This window comes from Schistocerca gregaria, chromosome 2, assembly GCF_023897955.1.
Source record: "Schistocerca gregaria isolate iqSchGreg1 chromosome 2, iqSchGreg1.2, whole genome shotgun sequence".
In the NCBI taxonomy this organism is placed as follows: Eukaryota; Metazoa; Arthropoda; class Insecta; order Orthoptera; family Acrididae; genus Schistocerca; species Schistocerca gregaria.
In genome coordinates this window covers 538,074,117-538,095,426 of record NC_064921.1, presented here as the reverse complement: position 1 = coordinate 538,095,426, position 21,310 = coordinate 538,074,117, and the positions used below count along the sequence as shown (strand labels likewise).

Here is a 21,310-nt window from a genome sequence, read left to right as displayed (position 1 = left end):
TTTCACTCATTGCCACTGATATCTCGTAATGTCCCAATGCAACTGATAGCAGCGCCCCCTCCCTTTCCTGTCCTTTCTTCCCATCTTCACCTCCAGTTTCTACAACTTCTGATATATGGAACTGTTTGGATAACAACACTTGTTTTCTGAGTTTCAGTGATTGTCTCCTAAATTCCAGCTAGCACTTGGGAGTTCTTGTTATGAAAACTTTCCTACGTTCTCGCTTTGTAAAAATATAACAAAGGAGACTGCTGGGATACTGACCAGAGCAAAATACATTTCCTCATTCATGACAGTGGCACTAGCATGGTGAAAGACGTTCCAGTGGCTGAGTATGAGTTTGCTCGATGTTTCAACCATTTGCTTCAGATGGTTGTAACCGAGTCACTGAACATCACCTTTTACAAAATTATCTGCAAATAGTTTATTTCTTGTTGTTTTTACATCAGTTCATGACAAGCTTGTTTTGGCATTTGTGCCATTTTCAAGCATTTGTATAGCTGGAGGACATCCATAAAACATGTTTGAATGTAATTTCATTTATTTACTATGTTGTTAATACAAAGCCATGTATTTACCTTCTACAGTTATTTTATGTTCTTTTTGATAGTTGAAGATATGTCATTCAACAAATGTCATAAAATAACATGAAATATCTGTAGAAGGTAAATACATAAGCTATATTGACAACATAGTAAATAAAAGAAATTACATTCCAAGATGTTTTATAGACTTCATTCTATCTAGACGAACACTTGAAAATGGCTCAAATGCCAGAAGAGGCTTCTCATAAACCTTTGCAAAAACAACAACACACAAACTATTGACAGCTAATTTTGTAAAAGTATAATGAAGATGTCATATTATGACCTTATGCAAGCCGCAGGCCAGCAGAGAGAAGTGAGTCTAAATCTCCAGCCTGAAGTAGCAGATATCATCATTACTGGTAGACGCCTCACAATACACTTCAGTTATTTGCGTTTAGCTCAAGAAAAACTATAGGCAATTCAAACAGAGTTAAATTTACTATAGCTTCACTTGGTGTGAGGTATCAACATGAGGTGGAATTCTACCTGTTATATGGCACAGTACCTGTTTGGAATGAAAACAGGCTATGTGGTTGCTCACAATACACTTAATACTTTATTGTCTCATCATTGGTGTCTGATAGAGCACTGCATTAAGCTTATGGAGCTGTCTGAAGAAATACCAAAAAACAACTTCCAGTCTCTTCTGCACATCCAATGTAATACTACATGTTGTGGCATTAAATACTTATTTAGATGAGGATGAAACAACCTAGAGACCCCAAACCCCCCCCCCCCCCCCCCCCCCCCCATTTCCAGCCATGAGAGCCTCATTGTAAGCTGAATTCCAAATTCGTTTCACCTCCTTACGTGAAAGTTCAAATCAGCTGATTGCTACCTTTCTCGACGCAAGATTCAAGACACTATTTGGGGATGTTGAACCTAAAAGAGCTTGACAACAGATCCTACTGTAATTTTGTGAAGAATGTTCCACAAATAGCAGTTCATCTGCAATTACTGCTAAAAGAGGTACAGGAGGTGAGACTGAGTCAACTGTGGCTCTTTAACTTCATGACATGTTTTGAGATCGTTTTAATGATGTAGCAAAATGAAAATAATTATAGTCAGTGTGATGGTCAAGAAATAGACACAATCACAAGCAATCTAGACTATTATTAAAGGCAGTTTGAATCTATCATATTCATGACTCTGATATTTGGTGGTCAGTTAATGTGACAAATTTGACAAAGTTTATCAGAATTTATCTTTCAGTGCTTTGCAACAGTGTATATTGAAAGACTTTTCTAAAAGCTGGCCTTGTTTCTGAAGACAAGCAAGATCACTTATCTCTTAATGCACAGAAATTGATCTTCATTCACTATAATTTGCCTCCAGTTCAACAAGAATACTAACTTAATTTCTGTTAAAATGAATAATAAATGGTATTTTGATTTAGAAACATTGCTATTTTATTTGTGTTTAGAGTATCTTACAAGTGAATTACATTAAGTTGATTTAATGAAATGTTCACAATTTACTGAAAATCTGGTCTCTGTCAGATATTGACTTACCATCTGGTATCCAGCCGGATAGTACAATTATGCCAGATACCAGATGGTTTCACAAATATATGTTTCATCTCAACTTTCTGAGCCTATCATGTTGTCACAGGAGTCTACTTAACCATACTTTCTAGAGATATCTTTAGAGCCTTCATAGGTGCTCTTGGACCACTATCTACAGGCAATAAAGATCACGGACAAGAACTAGACATGCAGTGGATGGGTGATCTGCTCATGAATTGATTCAAAGAGCTAGAGTCTTCGACAGAGTGAGGGATTGGTGACTCAGAAAGAAAGAGTGTTAGCTCTTTGGATCTGAGATGTCTCTCCAATGATGGCAGTGAGCAGAATAGTCCAACATAACCTGCTACAACAGCATTCGACACAACATGCTGAATTAGTCACTATAGCATAGATCAATACAGCAAGAAGGTCTCCCAAGTTGCATGCAGGTGGTCCAGTACCTCACTTGGGAACAAACAAACTGCAAGGAATTGACTTGCAAGAACAGATGAGCTCACTCTCAGCAAACAGCTGTATTACTACTCTTGACTCAGCATGGAGAGGATCACATCGTAACTCGTGAGCCACCCCCCCCCCCCCCCCCCCACCCCCGTTTGGGCTTTCACTGATTCTACTTGCAGTGCTCTTCGCTCACTCACTAATTCATACTCACAGTTTGACCTGATTACTTTTTCACTCCGCGTTCTCTATTTGAATTCAACTCGGCACGGATAATGTTCATTAACTGTATGTATATAACCTTATTAAACTTTTCATTTTAAAGCATGTACAGGATACAGAATACATTGCATGTACATCTGCTCTCATTTATAGGCTTTAGTATTTAAAAAGTGCACCTAATAGTAAGTATTTTAATTTTCCATATAATGTATTTTTAATGCTGCAGGACATTAGACAATCACATTGCCTTCACCAAGAAGAGATTCAAGCATTATATGTTACCATTCTACCCAATTGGTTATAAAAGGGAAAATGCCACTACTTATGAAACCTGAAGAGATGTCTAAAGTCCAAGCATCCAGCAGTCTGTCTGAAACAGTGCGGGTCAGGAAGCCGATCAATATCACAATAAACCGATGAGTGCTCTGTAGAAATCATTTCTCACAAATTATCCTTACCAATGTCTGCTTCCACTTCAGATGAAGTTCTGCTTCCGGGACATCAAAGTGAATGTCAATCTGCATCAAACCAGACATTGTCATTTAGTTTCTGAACATCTCCAGATTTATTTTCTTTTGTGATCCCCTCTTCTCCAACCCGTTCTTGTTTGTTTCTTTGTTTGTTTGTTGTTGTTATGGTCTTCAGTCCTGAGACTGGCTTGATGCAGCTCTCCATACTACTCTATCCTGTGCAAGCTTCTTCATCCCCAGTACCTACTGCAGCCTACATCCTTCTGAATCTACTTAGTGTATTCATCTCTTGGCCGCCCTCTACGATTTTTACCCCCCACGCTGCCCTCCAATACTAAATTGATGATCCCTCGATGTCTCAGAACATGTCCTACCCACCGATCCTTTCTTCTAGTCATTTTGTGCCACAAACTCCTCTTCTCCCCAATTCTATTCAATACCCCATTAGTTATGTGATCTACCCATCTAATCTTCAGCATTCTTCTGTAGCACCACATTTCAAAAGCGTCTATTCTCTTCTTGTCTAAACTATTTATCGTCCACGTTTCACTTCCATACATAGCTACACTCCATACAAATACTTCCAGAAACGACTTCCTGTCATTTAAATCTATACTCGATGTTAACAAATTTTTCTTCTTCAGAAACACTTTCCTTGCCATTGCCAGTCTACATTTTATATCCTCTCTAGTTCAACCATCATCAGTTATTTTGCCCACCAAATAGCAAAACTCCTTTACTACTTTAAGTGTCTCATTTCCTAATATAATTCCCTTAACATCACAAGACTTAATTTGACTACATTCAATTATCCTTGTTTTGCTTTTGTTGATGTTCATCTTATACCCTCCTTTCAAGACACTGTCCATTCCGTTCAACTGCTCTTCCAAGTCCTTCGCTGTCTCTGACAGAATTACAATGTCATCGGCGAACCTCAAAGTTTTTATTTCTTCTCCATGGATTTTAATACCTACTCCTAACTTTTCTTTTGTTTCCTTTACTGCTTGCTCAATATACAGATTGAATAACATCGGGGATAGGCTACAACCCTGTCTCACTCCATTCCCAACCACTGCTTCCCTTTCATGCCCCTCACACTTATAACTGCCATCTGCTTTCTGTACAAATTGTAAATAGCCTTTCACTCTCTGTATTTTACCCCTGCCACCTTCAGAATTTGAAAGAGAATATTTCAATCAACATTGTCAAAAGCTTTCTCTAAGTCTACAAATGCTAGAAACATAGGTTTGCCTTTCCTTAATCTTTCTTCTAAGATAAGTCGTAAAGTCAGTCTTGCCTCATGTGTTCCAACATTTCTACGGAATCCAAACTGATCTTCCCCGAGGTCTGCTTCTATCAGTTTTTCCATTCGTCTGTAAAGAATTTGGGTTAGTATTTTGCAGCTGTGACTTATTAAACTGATAGTTAGTAGACCTGCTTGCTTTGGAATTGTAATTATTGTATTTTTCTTTAAGTCTGAGGATATTTTGCCTGTCTCATACATCTTGCTCAGCAGATGGTAGAGTTTTGTCAGGACTGGCTCTCCCAAGGCTGTCAGTAGTTCTAATGGAATGTTATCTACTCCGGGGGCCTTGTTTCGACTTAGATCTTTCAGCGCTCTGTCAAACTCGTCATGCAGTATCATATCTCTCATTTCATCTTCATCTACATCCTCTTCCATTTCCATAATATTGTCCTCAAGTACATCGCCCTTGTATAGGCCCTCTATATACTCCATCCACCTTTCTGCTTTCCCTTCTTTGCTTAGAACTGGGTTTCCATCTGAGCTCTTGATATTCATACAGGTGGTTCTCCTTTCTCCAAAGGTCTCTCTAATTTTCCTGTAGGCAGTATCTATCTTACCCCTAGTGAGATAAGCCTCTACATCTTTACATTTGTCCTCTAGCCATCCCTGCTTAGCCATTTGGCACTTCCTGTCCATCTCATTTTTGAGACGTTTGTATTCCTTTTTACCTGCTTCATTTACTGCATTTTTATATTTTCTCCTTTCATCAATTAAATTCAATATTTCTTCTGTTATTCAAGGGTTTCTATTAGCCCTCGTCTTTTTACCTATTTGATCCTCTGCTGCCTTCACTATTTCATCTCTCAAAGCTACCCATTCTTCTTCTGCTGTATTTTTTCCACCCGTTCCTGTCAATTGTTCCCTTATGCTCTCCCTGAAACCCTGTACAACCTCTGGCTTAGTCAGTTTATCCAGGTCCCATCTCCTTAAATTCCCACCTTATTGCAGTTTCTTCAGTTTTAATCTAGAGTTCATAATGAATAGACTGTGGTCAGAGTCCACATCTGATCCCGGAAATGTCTTGTTTGCAACAACCCATAAATAAATTTGTCGATGTTATGAAACTAATCCCACAAAATAAAATAATGGCATAACATTAAAAAAGCTCAAACATTTTCCCCTTATAATAATTTACAAATTTGAAAAATATTATTAAGTGCTCTAATGCCCAGTTGTTAGTTAATATGAAAAATTACTTCATTATTGTAAAGATGGTGGATGGATAACTACTATTAATAGTAGTTTCTATGCACTCACAGCAAATTTTACAGATGAGAAGATTGAATTACAGTCATAACTTATAGAGTGCTTGCAATCTGAAGAAATACACAGTGCAGAAAAGATTTCAAATTGCATAAAGGCCCTTATCGCCAAGCATAATATAAAGTTTAGAACCACTTTCAGCATGAAATCAGGTGGCATAGTTTTGAACCTTCCACATCTCAAAACGTTTGCACATTATTTAAATCTCACTGTGTAAGTGAAATACAAAAGTCAGTACAGAAAACTGTTGATGAGGTTAACTTTTTTTAATTTAATTTTTTTAAAATTGTTTGATTTTCATTAGGCAAACTTGGTGCATTAATTAAGCAAACTTGACAAAAAGCAAGAAAATTAAGCGAAGAGATTAATAGCCAACCATTTAGCACCATAATGGGTGGGAAGTCTTTAATTTGGGATGAGTTCATTGATTCCATCAGACAGTTCCAAGATAGCTTCAACATGGGAGCTGTAGTGATTGTAGAACTAGACAAATATTAATCTGAGGCATATTTGTCTTGAACTAGTGATTCCTTATGTGAATTTAGACAAATGCTGTACTCAACACTTCACCAGTTGATCCTGAAAAGATTTAGTACCCCAGCTACGAGGGCGCCCTGTGAGCATATCATTTCAAAAGGAGAACATGTATGCACCACAAAAAGAAACTGATTTGCTTCAACTAAATTGCCACTAGCCATATAGTGGAGATGTTGAGCAATAGACAGGCACAACAAAAAGACTGTTAAACAAGTAAGTTATCAGCCAAAAGGTCTTCTTCTGAAGTAGACAAAACCACACAAACACAACTTGCAAACACATGACGACTGTCTCTATTTGCCAAGGCCACACTGTGAGCAACAGTGCATAATGGGAGAAGTAATCTTGGTGATTGGGGTTAAAGAGGAGGCTGGGGTAGAGATGGGGAGGAATAGCAGGGTGGGGTGGGGGATGGTAAAGTGCTTCTAGCAGGAGGATACAGGTACGAGGTGGGGAGAGGGCAGGACAGCTAGATGCTACTTGGAGGTTAATGGAGGGCCTGGGGGGGAGCAGAAAAGGTGAGAAGAGTAGAGGTTAAATATTGTGGGTATGTTGGTGGAATAGAAGGCTGTGTAGTGCTGGAGTGGGCACAAGGAAGGGAATGGGCGGATGAAGGACAGTGACTGATGAGGCTACGTGTGTTACAGAAAGGGGATGGGTGGGTGAAGGGCAGTGGCTAATGAGGCTAGGTGTGTTACAGGAAGGTAGGATGTACTGCAGGGAGAGTTTGCACCTGTGCAGTTCAGAAAATCTGATGCTGGCAGGAAGGATCCAGATGTCACAGTCTGTGAAGCAATCATCGAAGTTAGGAACATTGTGGTGGACAATGTGCTCAGCAAGTGGGTGGTCCATCTGTTTCTTGGCCACAGTTTATATCAGTGACCATTCATGCAGGCAGCAACTTGTTGGTGGTCATGCCCACATAGAATGCAGCACAGTCATTGCAGCTTAGCTTGTAGTCCACATAACTGCTTTCGCAGCCCTGCCTTCAATGGGATAGGTGATGCTTGTGACCAGGATGGAGTAGGTCGTAATGGGATGATGTATGGGACAGGTCTTGCACCTAGGTCTATTAAAGGAATATGAGCCTGGGACAAGAGCTTGGGAAAAAGTGTGGAGTACAGGTAGACATGGATATTGTGCAAGTTCAGTGGGTGGTGGAATACCACTGTGGTAAGGATGGGAAGCGTACTTGGTAGGACATTTCTCATTTCAGAGCACAAAGAGTGTTAGTTGAAACCATGGTAGGGAATGTGACTCAGTTGCTAAGTCTTGGATGGTACCGAGTCATGAAGTGAATGCTCCTATGTGGCCAAATGATGGGACTTGGGAGATGGTAGGTGACTGAAGAGAGACACACAGGAGACCTGTCTCTATACAAGGCTGGGAGGGTAACTGCAGTCTGTGAAGACCTCAGTGAGATATTTCAAGAGGGACTGCTTGTCGCTACAGATGTATGGCCATGGGTGGCTAATTTAGTAGGTTTTTTCTTTTATTGCCTGTCTGCAACTCAACATCTCCACCATATAGTCAGGAGCAATCTAGCCTCTTCATAATATTGTCATTATTTCACCCTGGATTTTCTATTGTTTTATTTTACTTTGACTTGATTATGCCTTCTTCTTAGACATCTATATAGTCATGTTAAAAGTAAATGCAAGCTGTATATAACTTCAAGAACTACGAAGTACACTTCAGCTATATTGCAGTTTATATTATTTTTGTTTTCAAAAAAAATTACAAACAAGTAACAAGAATGAGTTTTATTTTTCTAATATTCAAATATGATAAAAATCTTCATAATTTTTGACAATATTTCTATTTTACTGATGACAAAATTAATGCCTTTTGGGAATAGAAGATATATAATGGTAAATTATTAATCCTCTTTCTACATTCTTTCAAAAAGGGATAAAAAATGGAAAAAATACTGGAACATTGACACTGAACAAAACAGCAATGCTTCTTCCTTTAATTTATTTCACTAATGTGAATGGTGAGTGGTGAGTTGTGAGTTGTGGAAAAACATGAGTTCATTCCAATGAGTGAGCAGTTCTTACCCAGTCCCTGAAAACCATGGTTTTTCCACCTCTGATGGAGATAGGTGACCAAGTTAAAGCAATATGTAAAATGACAGTCCTGGGAAATAAGGACAAAATAAAAATGACAAGCTAGGAATAAATGACATAACAAAATATCAAAAGAATGCATTTTATGAGAAATAAATAAGTAGAAATGACTCATATGGTGTACATGAAATAAGAATATATCAGAAAAAGACAAAAAAATGTTATGATAAGCCGAGGTGCAGTATGTAAAATAGTGGATTATATACATACGTAGGATGAAAAGCAATGGCAGGTGTACAATAAGGAAACATGAAACAGTGCCCACATGTTCAAAATTTAACTCAATAAAGACGATGTAAATAAAACAGAAAGAAACTTCCACATGGGAAAAATATATTAAAAACAAAGATTCCAAGACTTACCAAGCGGGAAAGCGCCGGCAGACAGGCACATGAACAAAACACACAAACACACACACAGAATTACGAGCTTTCGCAACTGGCAGTTGCTTCGTCAGGAAAGAGGGAAGGAGAGGGAAAAATGAAAGGATGTGGGTTTTAAGGGAGAGGGTAAGGAGTCATTCCAATCCCGGGAGCGGAAAGACTTCCCTTAGGGGAAAAAAAGGACAGGTGTACACTCGCACACACACACACACACACACACACACACACACACACACATATCCATCCGCACATACACAGACACAAGCAGACATATTTAAAGGCCTTTAAATATGTCTGCTTGTGTCTGTGTATGTGCGGATGGATGTGTGTGTGTGTGTGTGTGTGTGTGTGTGTGTGTGTGTGTGTGTGTGTGTGTGTACACCTGTCCTTTTTTTCCCCTAAGGGAAGTCTTTCCGCTCCCGGGATTGGAATGACTCCTTACCCTCTCCCTTAAAACCCACATCCTTTCATTTTTCCCTCTCCTTCCCTCTTTCCTGACGAAGCAACTGCCAGTTGCGAAAGCTCGTAATTCTGTGTGTGTGTTTGTGTGTTTTGTTCATGTGCCTGTCTGCCGGCGCTTTCCCGCTTGGTAAGTCTTGGAATCTTTGTTTTTAACTCAATAAAGATAATGAAATATGTTCAATGAAGACAATGAGATATGCTTAATACAGAAAACATACCAGTAATGGGCCAACAAACACACTAAAAATACAACACTAATGACTGATATGTATAATTCGTCTTTCTTCTTCTATCCCTTCTGCTGCTCTGTTCGCCCATTTGTTTATGTGACTTAAAGTGAGGAAAATTTATTTTCAAATCTTATATATTTGTTCAGACATAATAAGTGTCTCTGTTTACTGTAAGAATTTGTATCTATTTTACATGGTCATAATTCTCTATTTAATCTCTTTTCTTCTAATCTAGACAGTGTTTTGCTTACCTTAAGAGAATGGACAAGAGCCATGGTGCTACCACCATGATAACTGTAATAATCAGGGGCAACATATAGTTCCAATCCAGTGGTTTCTTTTCAAGCACCAGCCATATGGCTGCTCCAGTTCCAATAAAAATAGCAGCTGCTGATAAATTTACCATAAGACGTACTAAAATGATTTTCAACCACGATTTCCAGTTGTGTTTCTTTAACTCCTTGTAATCCTCAGCAAGAAGTTCCTATGTTCAAAATATATGTGTAATATAAGTAAATAACATAGAATTAAAATGAGAAAGCCACAACAGAAAGTATTAAGGCCCATTCATAAGTAGTAAATGAGAATCAGAATGACACACAAACAATGACAACTAGAGGAGGCTACTAAGGCAAATTGAAGACCATAATAGAAAAACAAGAAATATTTATGCCGTTAGTTTCTTAATAGTCTAAAAATTCCTTTTCTTTTACTTTTACAGAGGAAAGGGAATAAAGGTACAGTCATCAAATCAAATCAAAGAAAAGAAAATATTGCACACGTATAACGCAGCACGAAGAAATTCGTATTTGTGATTACAGTTATCAAATCCTTTACTGGATTGTTATAAGATAAACTTGATAAAAACATAAATCAGCACCAATAAATATTAATGATCTAAATTAATCACAAGCTGCAAAATAAAAAAATGAAAAGTTATTAAAGAATGTATAGTCTTGATTTTGGAACAGAATCAGCTAGAGACTGAAGCAGTCAAACAAAATCTCTTGATAACACACACACACACTATGGCAACTTAGACAAACTGTTTAGTGTTAGCTGCACCAAGGATGGCATCCCATCCACTGCAGTGATTCAAATTCCTATACTCACCAGTTGTCTCAGTAGGCCAAATAATACACATTATGCACAATACTGTGAAATTTTGGATGAAGTACAAAGCAGAAAACTGAATTTACTGTTGTGTTTTTGTCTTCAGTCTGAAGACTGGTCTGATGCAGTCTCCATGCTCATCTATCCTGTGCAAGTATCTTCATCTCAGAATAACTACTGCAGTCCACACCCATTTGCACTTGTTTACTGCATTCACTTCTTCATCTCCCTATACAATTTTTGTACCCCACATTCTCCTTCAATACCAAATTAAGAAGTGCTTGGTGCCTCAGAATATGCCCTATCAACGCATCCTTTCTTTTAGGCAAGATTTTACTGTTACCTAGACAACAGTCTAAAAACACACCTTCAAATTCTGAAATGAAATTAGTTACTGCATTTGAAGATTTCTAATATTTTTCAGAATCTTCAGCTTTTATTAAAATTAGAAATTTTAAACTTTGTTTATAGTTATGGAATTAAAGTAAAATTAAAAAATGTGTCACTCAGCTCAACAACAAAAAAATAGTAATAATAATAAAAATTAAAAAAAAATCAAACAACTTAATATTGCTCACAAAATCTGATAAATTGTTAGACTTTACTACAATCATTGCAGAGTGCATAGTTTAAACAAATTTGTAACATGTTTAGAGGGTTGGGTTGGGTTGATCTGGGGGAAGAGACCATACAGTGAGGTCATCAGTCTCATTGGATTAGGGAAGAATGGGGAAGGAAGTCGACCCCAGTCAAAGGAACAATCCCGGCATTTGCCTGAAGTGATTTAGGAAAATCAAAGAAAACCTAAATCAGAATGGCCAGATGCGAGACTGAACCGTCGTCCTCCTCAATGCGAGTCCAGTGTGCTAACACTGAGCTACCTTGCTTGGTAACATGTTTAGAAACAGACCCAATGATAAGAAACTATTTTGAAACAATGATATGCCTGTTTGCATAAGTATATTTGAACAAATTGGAAAGTTAGAATATATTGCAACAGGTGGCAGCATCTCTCAGTTTACATAATTTGGTGTTTACTCGTATCATAAGATTACAATTCTTATAAGAGAAAGGTAAACTTTGCAAAAATAATAAAGCAGTGGCACATCTACAGAACAAAAATCTTATGCTTCAAAGGTGGCACTTACAAATAAATATCATTACCGAGCTCAACAATGTGTAAAGAATAGATTGCTACTCGCTACATAGAGGTTTGTGTCACAGACAGGCCCAATGAAAAAGCATGCTAGAAATGGTCAGGTCCTAGAACCCAGTGACAATGGCTGTGTGTGTGTGTGTGTGTGTGTGTGTGTGTGTGTGTGTTTTTCATGATACCTGTCCACATCTATACCTACATGACTGCTCTTGCTCTGCAGTTCACATTCAGTTGCCTAGCAAAAGGTTCAACAATCCACTTTTACACTATTTCTCTACAGTTCCACTCTCAAACAGTGAGCAGAAAAAATGAACACTTAGACTGTTCTGTACGAGCTCCAGTTTGTCTTATTTTATTATGATGATAGTTTCTCACTTTGCAGTGGGCATCAACAAAAGATTTTCGCTTTTCAGGTAGAAAGTTCAAGACTGAAATTTCATGAAAAGACCTTGTCACAACAAAGAATGCTTTTGTTTTAATGATTGCCATCTCAACTGGCATATATGATCCATGACACTTTCTTCCCTATTTTACAATAATAGAAAATGAGCTGCTTTACTTTGAAAGTTTCTGATGTTCAAAATCAAATGGCTCTGAGCACTATGGGACCTAACATCTGAGGTCATCAGTCCCCCAGACTTAGAACTATTTAAACCTAACTACCCTAAGGACATCACACACATCCATGCCCAAGGCAGGATTCGAACCTACTACCATGGAAGCTGCGTGGTTCCGGACTGAAGTGCCTAGAACCACTTGGCCACAGTGGCCGGCGTTTCTGATGTCCTTCGCCAATTCTATCCAGTAAGGAACCCATAATGCACAGCAATATTTTAGGGGAAGATGGACAAGCATAGTGCAGGCAGTCTCTTCAGATGATTTGTTGTACCTTGTGAGACTCCATACCTCCTCTATGTAATGAGCAGCACTCTATCCTTTCCATATTGTTATTATTCCATCCTGGACTTTCTATTGTTTCATTAATGGGCTCATCTACACCCGAAGAAGAGCATCTGCACTACCCACTGTCACTATTTAAGAACTGCCTGTCTGTTTGATGGCATTTCAAGGAGGTTCTTAAACAAATAGTGAGGCTGGGGAGTCATAAGTTTTAATTTATCTACAGAAGTGTGTCAGAAGAATTCAATTGTAAAATCTGGAGTGTACTCACACAGCTTCATTGGCAAAGTGTGCCAGGTTTTTCAGCTTTCACTGCTACTGCAGAGAGAGGAGAGCATTTTGGCATACCAATTTCGTCTGTGTGTTTACTGTGGATGTAAAATTATTCTAACGCTATCTTGTACGAACTTAAAATATACATAGTTGTTTTTTCATTTACATCGTCATGTAAAAATTCAAACAAGAGCAATAAGTCCAATTTTAGCATTGTGATTCATAGCTCTTTATTTGTATCCTGTATACCAATACAGTCACAGAATTCTGCCATAAAAATTTATGACAATTTAACTTTTGGTACATTTGTAGTGGATGGTTCTGTAGATTTCACTGGAAAGGATGTTGGAGTACTCAAGGGTTTATTTACAGTCACACTCAAGAAAATGACGTGTGATATTTTCTATGAGTTTAGTACATGGAAGGGTGATTTGGGGGTGGAATTGAGGAGAGAGAAATGAATGTAACAGATAAACATATAAGATGGAACATTTGGGGTGGTTGAGATGAAGGAAATTCATTCTTTTGTGAACGAAACATGAACTAGATGAGGATCTCCTTTAAAAAGCAGTAATTAGTTTTAGACAAATGAGACCATTTTCAGACTTAAAATACAAGTGAATAGGTCTAAACTGTGTTTTGTTTAATTTTTCTTACCTGATGAAGATATGAACTCAGTTCCTAAGACATCTAAGTATAGTATCTTAAACAGTAAAACAACTTGTTTGATGGGGGCCTAAATATGTCTTTTGAGGGGGTGGATTTTAATAATGTGCAAGTAGGTGGACTGCATGTTTAGAATAATAACACAAGAATGTAAGAATATGGTGTTGAGATAGATCTATTAATATTTATAATGTGAGGAGATGAAAGCTCAAAAACCTTGCAACTAAGCTCATAAGCATAACGAAAGACTCTTGAGTATGACATGTCACTATTATTATTGTTGCTGTTGTTATTGTGTGTGCTGCCTGGGACATGCAGCAGTACAGCCAGTGCTCATGAACCAGTAAATATGCATTTGTAGAAAATTAAATCATACAAAGAATCCACATGAATCAATAAAATGGTAAAAACAGAAGTGTTTAAAAATGTGCTCAAAATAACACAATAATAATCAAGAAGCAGTCACTGAAATGCTAACTGTTAGACGTAAGAAAGATTATGGATTAACATTCTGCATCTATATCTACATAGACACTAAGCAAGCCACCATACAGAGTGTGGTGGATGGTACCCTGTAACGCTACTCGTCATTTCCTTTATTGTTCCACTCGCAAATAAAGCGAGGGAAAAGTGACTCTGTATACGTCTCCATATGAGCCGTAATTTCACTGATAATGAGGTCAATAGAGACAGGTGGCTCTTAGAGCAAACCTGAGGAACAAACTAAGATGCTCCTTACCAGCACTTTGTGTAAGAACTTCGAAATTTTAAAAAAAAAAAATTATACCATTTGACTTATGTACTGTCTTTCTTTAAACAGATGCCTAGTACTTAGTCAAATTATGGACAGTCCCATCATTAAGAGGTGGTGTGCATTTCTCCATAATCTGGTGTACTTGTGTCTACATATCCCAAACACCACGTATTGGTGTTCCCTCTTGTCAGAGAGATGTCTCTTGATCTAGAACGCAATGTGCTAACAGGTAATTTATCTTTTTGGCAGTACATCCTTGCTTCAGACCAGATTTTTTACCTTCTACATGGAACAGTGGGCCTGCCTTTCCCTCTCACTTACTCCATTATCATTCCTTCAATTGTCTTCTATTATGCTCCTACATACTTAAATTTATTCACTCTTTGTACTATTTGCCCTCTAATACTTATTATGTCCATTGCTACTCTCCCCTTAGGTCTCCTTCTGTTGCCACGTGGCCAGCATAGATGGTTGTCATGCAGAGGACACCAGTTTGGGTTCGACTCCCAGTACTGCCAAGGTTTTTTTTCCCGGTGGGAGGACAGGTACAGGGTACTCTCACCCTCATGATGCCAACTGAGGAGTTACTTGACTGAACAGAGTGGTTCTGTGATCTGGGAAATCTGCAAAATTGCTGGGAGAATGATGTCCTGAACACATGCCCTCCATACTGCATTTGCATCTCTATGATGCCGTAAGGCAGAGAACAATACAGTGGTTGGTAGACAAACCATGAGCCTTTACAGCATGGACAAGGAGCTCATTTAACCCTCCTCTCATTCCTCATTCTCACCGCCACTTCACACTTGTTTGCATTGAATTTCAGTTCAAACTGTCCCACCAGATTCTAGCCTTCCTTGTACTCTCCTCCACCATTTCCCACATCATTAAATCATCCATTGATGTTATGTTTTTGTCTCCTATTTGGACTGCCTCACCTGTCATTACCTCATCAATAATGGTGGAGAAAAGTAGAGGAAGATCGTGCACTCTCTTACTTCAATCCATTTTTCTGTTCAATCCTTTCTGTCATCTCTCTTCTTGCTTTTAGACAACTCATATCTCCCCGATACATTTCCTTTGCTCTTCTCACAGACAGCCTTTGAATTCCCATTTTCTGAAGATTTTTCCCATATTCTGCTTATTTTCATATCCGATTTTGTACGAACACGGTAGTATGTTAATTTGCTCAGAACTGACAGTTTACTTAGATAAAAGAACATAAAGATGTAGAAAGTATTTTTTATGAATAATGTGTCAAGAGATAATTGTCTTAGAATTTTAAGGCATATTTAGCAGTGATTTATTAAATGATGTTCCAATGGTATAATTTACTCCATTTCAATCCTTGATGTGAATTTTATGTGTAAAAATTTTGATACACCTCAACTACCTTTCACACTAAAATGGCTGTGGATTAACTATAAATACTACCCATGTGATACATTTGGTAAGCCTTCTGTATTATCAGCTACTTTTCATTGAGCTGGAAAGTTTTCTTTAATGAGAATGTTATTAGTTTATTACAATGACTTATACATACTAGTATATGTAAGCCATTCACTGTCTAGTTTCCCCGAGAATAATTATTTAAATGGCAGTCTGGCTAGAGCAGCCAGAGAGAGCAGTCATGTGTGTATGAGGTGTGCTTGCTTGAGTTAATGAGTTAATGTGTGTGTGTGTGTGTGTGTGTGTGTGTGTGTGTGTGTGTGTGTGTGTGTGTGTGTGTGTGTGCTCTCTTTCTTTCATTTTATGAGGAAAGCTTTGGCCAAAAGCCAAGTGTGTAAGTCATTTTACTGTGCCGATTCACAACACAGTGTGTCATCTTAATGGTGAGTACCAATCAATCATTTTCATTAGTGTTGATTTAATTACAGATATACAGCAAATGTAATGTGGGCCAGCAATGAATTAAATTTACACCAAACAGCAAACAGGATTAAGTCTCTTGAATCTTCTTGTAACACTAATCCATACTTTGGTATATTGTTTTTTTACTACTTCTATTAGTCTGTCTTGTGTTTATAGCAAATGTCATTTTTAAAAGCTTGCTTATCAGCTCCAACTCTTTCTGTGTCTGCAGATTAAATAAATTGCAATTCTTCTAATACCACAAGAAATGAAAAAGATTCATTACACCCAGATGATTGATGTGAGCCATCTTTAGCAGTTCCTCTTCTCTGGGGGCAGTGCTTGTTAGGGCTAAAGGTCTGCCTGCACACAGCAACCTCTGTGCATGTGCATGCTTAGCTGCCGCAATCCTGAAATACTGACCAGCTACTTGTGTCAGTACAGGTGGGAGCCTACCACAGAATGCCTTGACAAAATAACTCATTGTACCTGTTAGCATAAGGCATCATATTCTTTCAAACTGGTAGCTTGCAGTCCAGGGCACAAGGAACTACTCTGTTCTATCTACCTCAGTTCACCATATAACTGAACTGAGTTACATTCTACTACAGTATGAAAGATTTGTCTGTATCTGCAACCTCTTCTTGCTGTATCGTATGTACTTACTGTACTGTATCTCAGCTGCAGGTTTAAATGTCAGCTACTGAGTTCTCAACAACAGAATTTCGAATCTGGTGCTAACGCACAAAACTGGCAGATGTGAAGAAGCACTAGAATGTATTGTTGTCTCAAGAACTTACATTTTGAAAACAGCACTAGAATGTATTGTTGTCTCAAGAACTTACATTTTGAAAACAGCTTATACCAATGTGAAGCATATTTCTGGAAAAATTAATTTAGTATGTACCTTTATTTCATTGTAGAGACTCTTTGATTTCAGATTAGCAGCTTCAGTGGTTGCAATGCTGTAGTCCCAACCGCAAAATATTTTGTGAGCATATACATTTTTTATCCCACCTGATGTTTCAATGAAGACTTTTCTGTAAGATCTGGCAACACTGGAAAAAGATAAACATACAATTATGACCAACTACATATTTTAGTGCACAACAGCATCCAGTAAAAGAAGATGGCAGACTTTCCATCTAGTGTACATTTTAAACTACATGGATGATATGTCTGAAAACCACTGCTTTCTGCATTACTAACATTTTTTAAAAAGAGGTAATAAAGTACTATGAAACATATCATTGTAAGTTCAACTTATATGCTTACGCTGTAATCCTTGCCAAAAAAAAAAAAAAAAAAATGTGTAAAATAGAGGTGTTCTCAAGAGAAAAGCTAATAGTCATTACAAATAAGTTCCACATTTCATTCATCAGTAATGACTGGACAGATTGCATCAGACTTACAATGCTATGAATAAATACAATAGAGAAGACACATACAGCAAATCAGGAATACTGCACTAGTAATGCATGATGTTATTACTTAATAAATAAAGAAAAGTAGTTATGTAATTAAGAAATAATTGCAACTGTCATAACTTGACAGCAATATGGCATGATCTAACAGTTCAACATCACTACTTTGCAATTTCACTTCAAAAATTCAGTAACTGAATATAAAAATCACTTCTCTCAGGGCATTTGCATTCTGAAGTTTTGTTATAAACATATCCAGTGGCAATCAACACATTAAATATTTTCAATGTGAGTAGTGGAAATTTCTCTAATATTCAGGATAACCAGCAGCTTGGGATGCCCCACTCTTCTTTTTATGAGCGTTATAACTGCAGATTTCATTCCCTATAGCTGAGGTTTCCTGACCTTTTTTTTTCATAATTGAAGCAATTTAAGATATATTGACAAGGTTGATAAATGTAAGTTTGCACTGGTACAGTTTCTTATCTGATGTTTATATCATGCTACCTGCATTTTTGGGATTAGTGCTGCACAGTACACTGTTAAAAATACTGTTTGACTTCATATACTTTAATTTTCTTCAAAGGTATATGATATATAAGAGTATCCTGCAGTATGTGCAGTATGTTCTTTCCACAAGAGCTTACCATAAATAATGCAACAGAGAACTTTCACAGTGCTCAAGTTGTTCAAAAGTTCGCTATCACTACAAATACAGAATATGTAGTATGTTTTATCTTAATTTATTAAATTCATTTATAATGAACCATTCCTTGATCATAATGAATAGTCCATTTTCTTCATGAATTGCCTGAATAGGGTACTTTCTACTAAATAATAGTGTTGTTTGATCTATGAAGATTGTGATCTGATCGTGTTTGCTCAAGTGGGTGTAGCAATATTAGCAGAAACCCAAATACACATCACTAATGCAAATCATATTCCATCCATTGTCACTTGTTTCCTGAATAGGAGTAAGTTGCAACACCAAACTCACAGCATGTCCAATTGTTCAATAAGCATGGAATGTAATCCAATCAAATGACTTACTAAGGTCTCTATGGATTCCTTTTCTGCACAGGCTTTCCTCATTATTCTTATTCTATCAATGCTCCCACAACGGTGAAAACACAAGTTTGCACATTTTGAAATATGTTACAGTTAGAATAACTTAAAAGAATCTGTTTCTTAGCATAGTTACTGTAGTTACTTGTTAATAATTAATTAATTAAAAATATTATTATGTAGTCGTAGTGGTGGTGGTGGTGGTGGTGGTGGTGGTGGTAGTAGTAGTAGTAGTAGTAGTAGTAGCAGCAGCAGCAGCTTTATTCATCCGTAGATCTCTTTTTACAAGGATACAGGACATGTCAAAGTATTTACAAGTTTAGATCAATTTAAAATAAGGTAATCCATATACACATATTTTTACAGACTTCTAGTTAGAAACAATCATTAGATTTACGCCTGGTATACAATACTTTTTTAACAAATAATTTATTAAATAATGTAATGTCAGACTGTTCACTCATATCTCACTATCAGTCACTGCACACACTATACACACATTGTTTCATAACACTCCACTCACTACACACACAAACACACGCACACACTGGTGATCTCTGGGCCATTTTTTTGTACAACTTCCTATTTGCTATCCTGAAATACTGACTCAGTATCCTTCTATAATGAGTGAGATGTTGAGCTCTGAAAGAGGAAGATGTGTTAGTATTGTGCAGTGCATAGCTTGGCATAACTTTTCCTAGAAAAGGAAGACAGAAGGAAAAAACATAGTGTGAAGGTGTTATGTGGAATGTTGAATGTTTTATAATAATAATAATTACATTTTTTTACCAAACCCCTACTCTGTTTTATCTAAGTAATCCTTCAATGTATAAAACATATTGCGTAACAGGTACTTTTAGCTGCCTTTTTAAATAATTGTATTTTTGAAATTTCATTTATCTCTTTTGTTAATTTATTGTACAGTTTTATTCCTTGGTAGAAAATGCTGTTTTTAGTTTTTTTTTTAAATTTTTACTTGGCAAATGTAAGTTGAGTCTAGCTCTTGTTCCATGTCATATACAGAACTGTGCAGTAATTACCAATGTTATTTTTGATGTGTACAACTGACTGGTTAATGTAAAACACAGAGCAGTTTAAATCCCCAGTGTTTTGAACAGATCTTTACAATGAGCTCGACTACCATTTTTTGTTATGATTTTTATGGCTCTTTTATGGAGTTTGGAAATTGGGTTCATATTTTGTGCATTTTTCCCCAAAAAAGACTGCCATAGCATATGAATAGTGTGTAACTAACAGACACTTCATGTTACACATTGATGACAGGATTCTAAGGGCATAACATGCTGATGACATTCTGTTTGTAAGTACCTTTGTGTGTTCACAGCACTTCAATTGAGAATCAATATTCATTCCCAGAAATTTTGCATTTGTTACACAGTCTATAGAAACGCCATCTACATTTAATTTAACATTGTCATTTTCCCTCTTCAAACTGAAATTCATGGCATTAGTTATCACTATGTTCAATGTCACTTTATTGCTTATTGACGAATCATTAACTTCCTTGGGAGCTTCATTTGCTTTCTCTGCAAGGAGTTCTCTTGTACACTTGCACGCACGCACGCACACGCACACACACACACACACACACACACACACACACACACACACACACACACATCCATCCGCACGTACACAGACACAAGCAGACATGTCTGCTTGTGTGTGTGTGTGTGTGTGTGTGTGTGTGTGTGTGTGTGTGTGTGTGCGCGCGCGCTCGCGCAAGTGTACACCTGTCCTTTTTTTCCCCCTAAGGGAAGTCTTTCCGCTCCCGGGATTGGAATGACTCCTTACCCTCACCCTTAAAACCCACATCCTTTCGTCTTTCCCTCTCCTTCCCTCTTTCCTGAAGAAACAACCATCGGTTACGAAAGCTAGTAATTCTGTGTGTGTGTTTGTGCGTTTTGTTCATTGTGCCTGTCTGCCGGCGCTTTCCCGCTTGGTAAGTCTTGGAATCTTTGTTTTTAATATATTTTTCCCATGTGGAAGTTTCTTTCTATTTTATTTACATCATCATTAATTTGAAGTATGGGTTATCTATACTCTTTGTACCCTATCTGCTAGGTATGTTTGCAACCAGTCATTAGCTACCCCTCTTATTCCTAATGCTTCTAATTTATTTCATAGAATATTTATATAGTGTAGGACATACCATCAACAACTGAACTCTCTGGCAGTTTGTAAGCTTTGACTATGACCATGACGTTGTTAGTGTTCATTTTTCTCCATTTAATACTTGTACAAAGCTGTTGACCATTTTAATACTCACAGAGTTCATAGCCAAACCTCAAATCACTTGTACAGTTTTTCCATTATTCTAACAAAGTTCTCATTAAATTCACCAGACTACTAGATTTTATCAAATCTGTAGGTTTTTTCCTATGTCTGTTGACTAGGTCTGATATAGCATTGTGTGGATTATGTACTTTTTCAGTTTAGCTGGTGTCGTAATTTTTTATTTCATTCCTACACATGTTTTTTGCCTACAAATAACGGCAATCATACAGCCTTTACACTTCCACTTGTTACTGCTC

The 21,310-nt window shown here is 37.4% G+C and overlaps 1 protein-coding gene across 5 annotated transcripts in view; it reads right to left on the bottom strand.

Moving 5' to 3' along the window:
- Nucleotides 1–21,310, bottom strand: part of LOC126330961 (transmembrane channel-like protein 5) — a 246,360-nt gene that overhangs the window by 85,569 nt on the left and 139,481 nt on the right. For all 5 annotated transcript variants that reach the window (XM_049996433.1, XM_049996434.1, XM_049996436.1 and 2 more), the window contains exons 9-10: nt 17,174–17,324; nt 9,805–10,037 (exon numbers count right to left, since the gene is read on the bottom strand). In XM_049996433.1, coding sequence (XP_049852390.1) covers nt 9,805–10,037; nt 17,174–17,324 — 384 coding nt within the window. The remainder of the gene's footprint in view (nt 1–9,804; nt 10,038–17,173; nt 17,325–21,310) is intronic.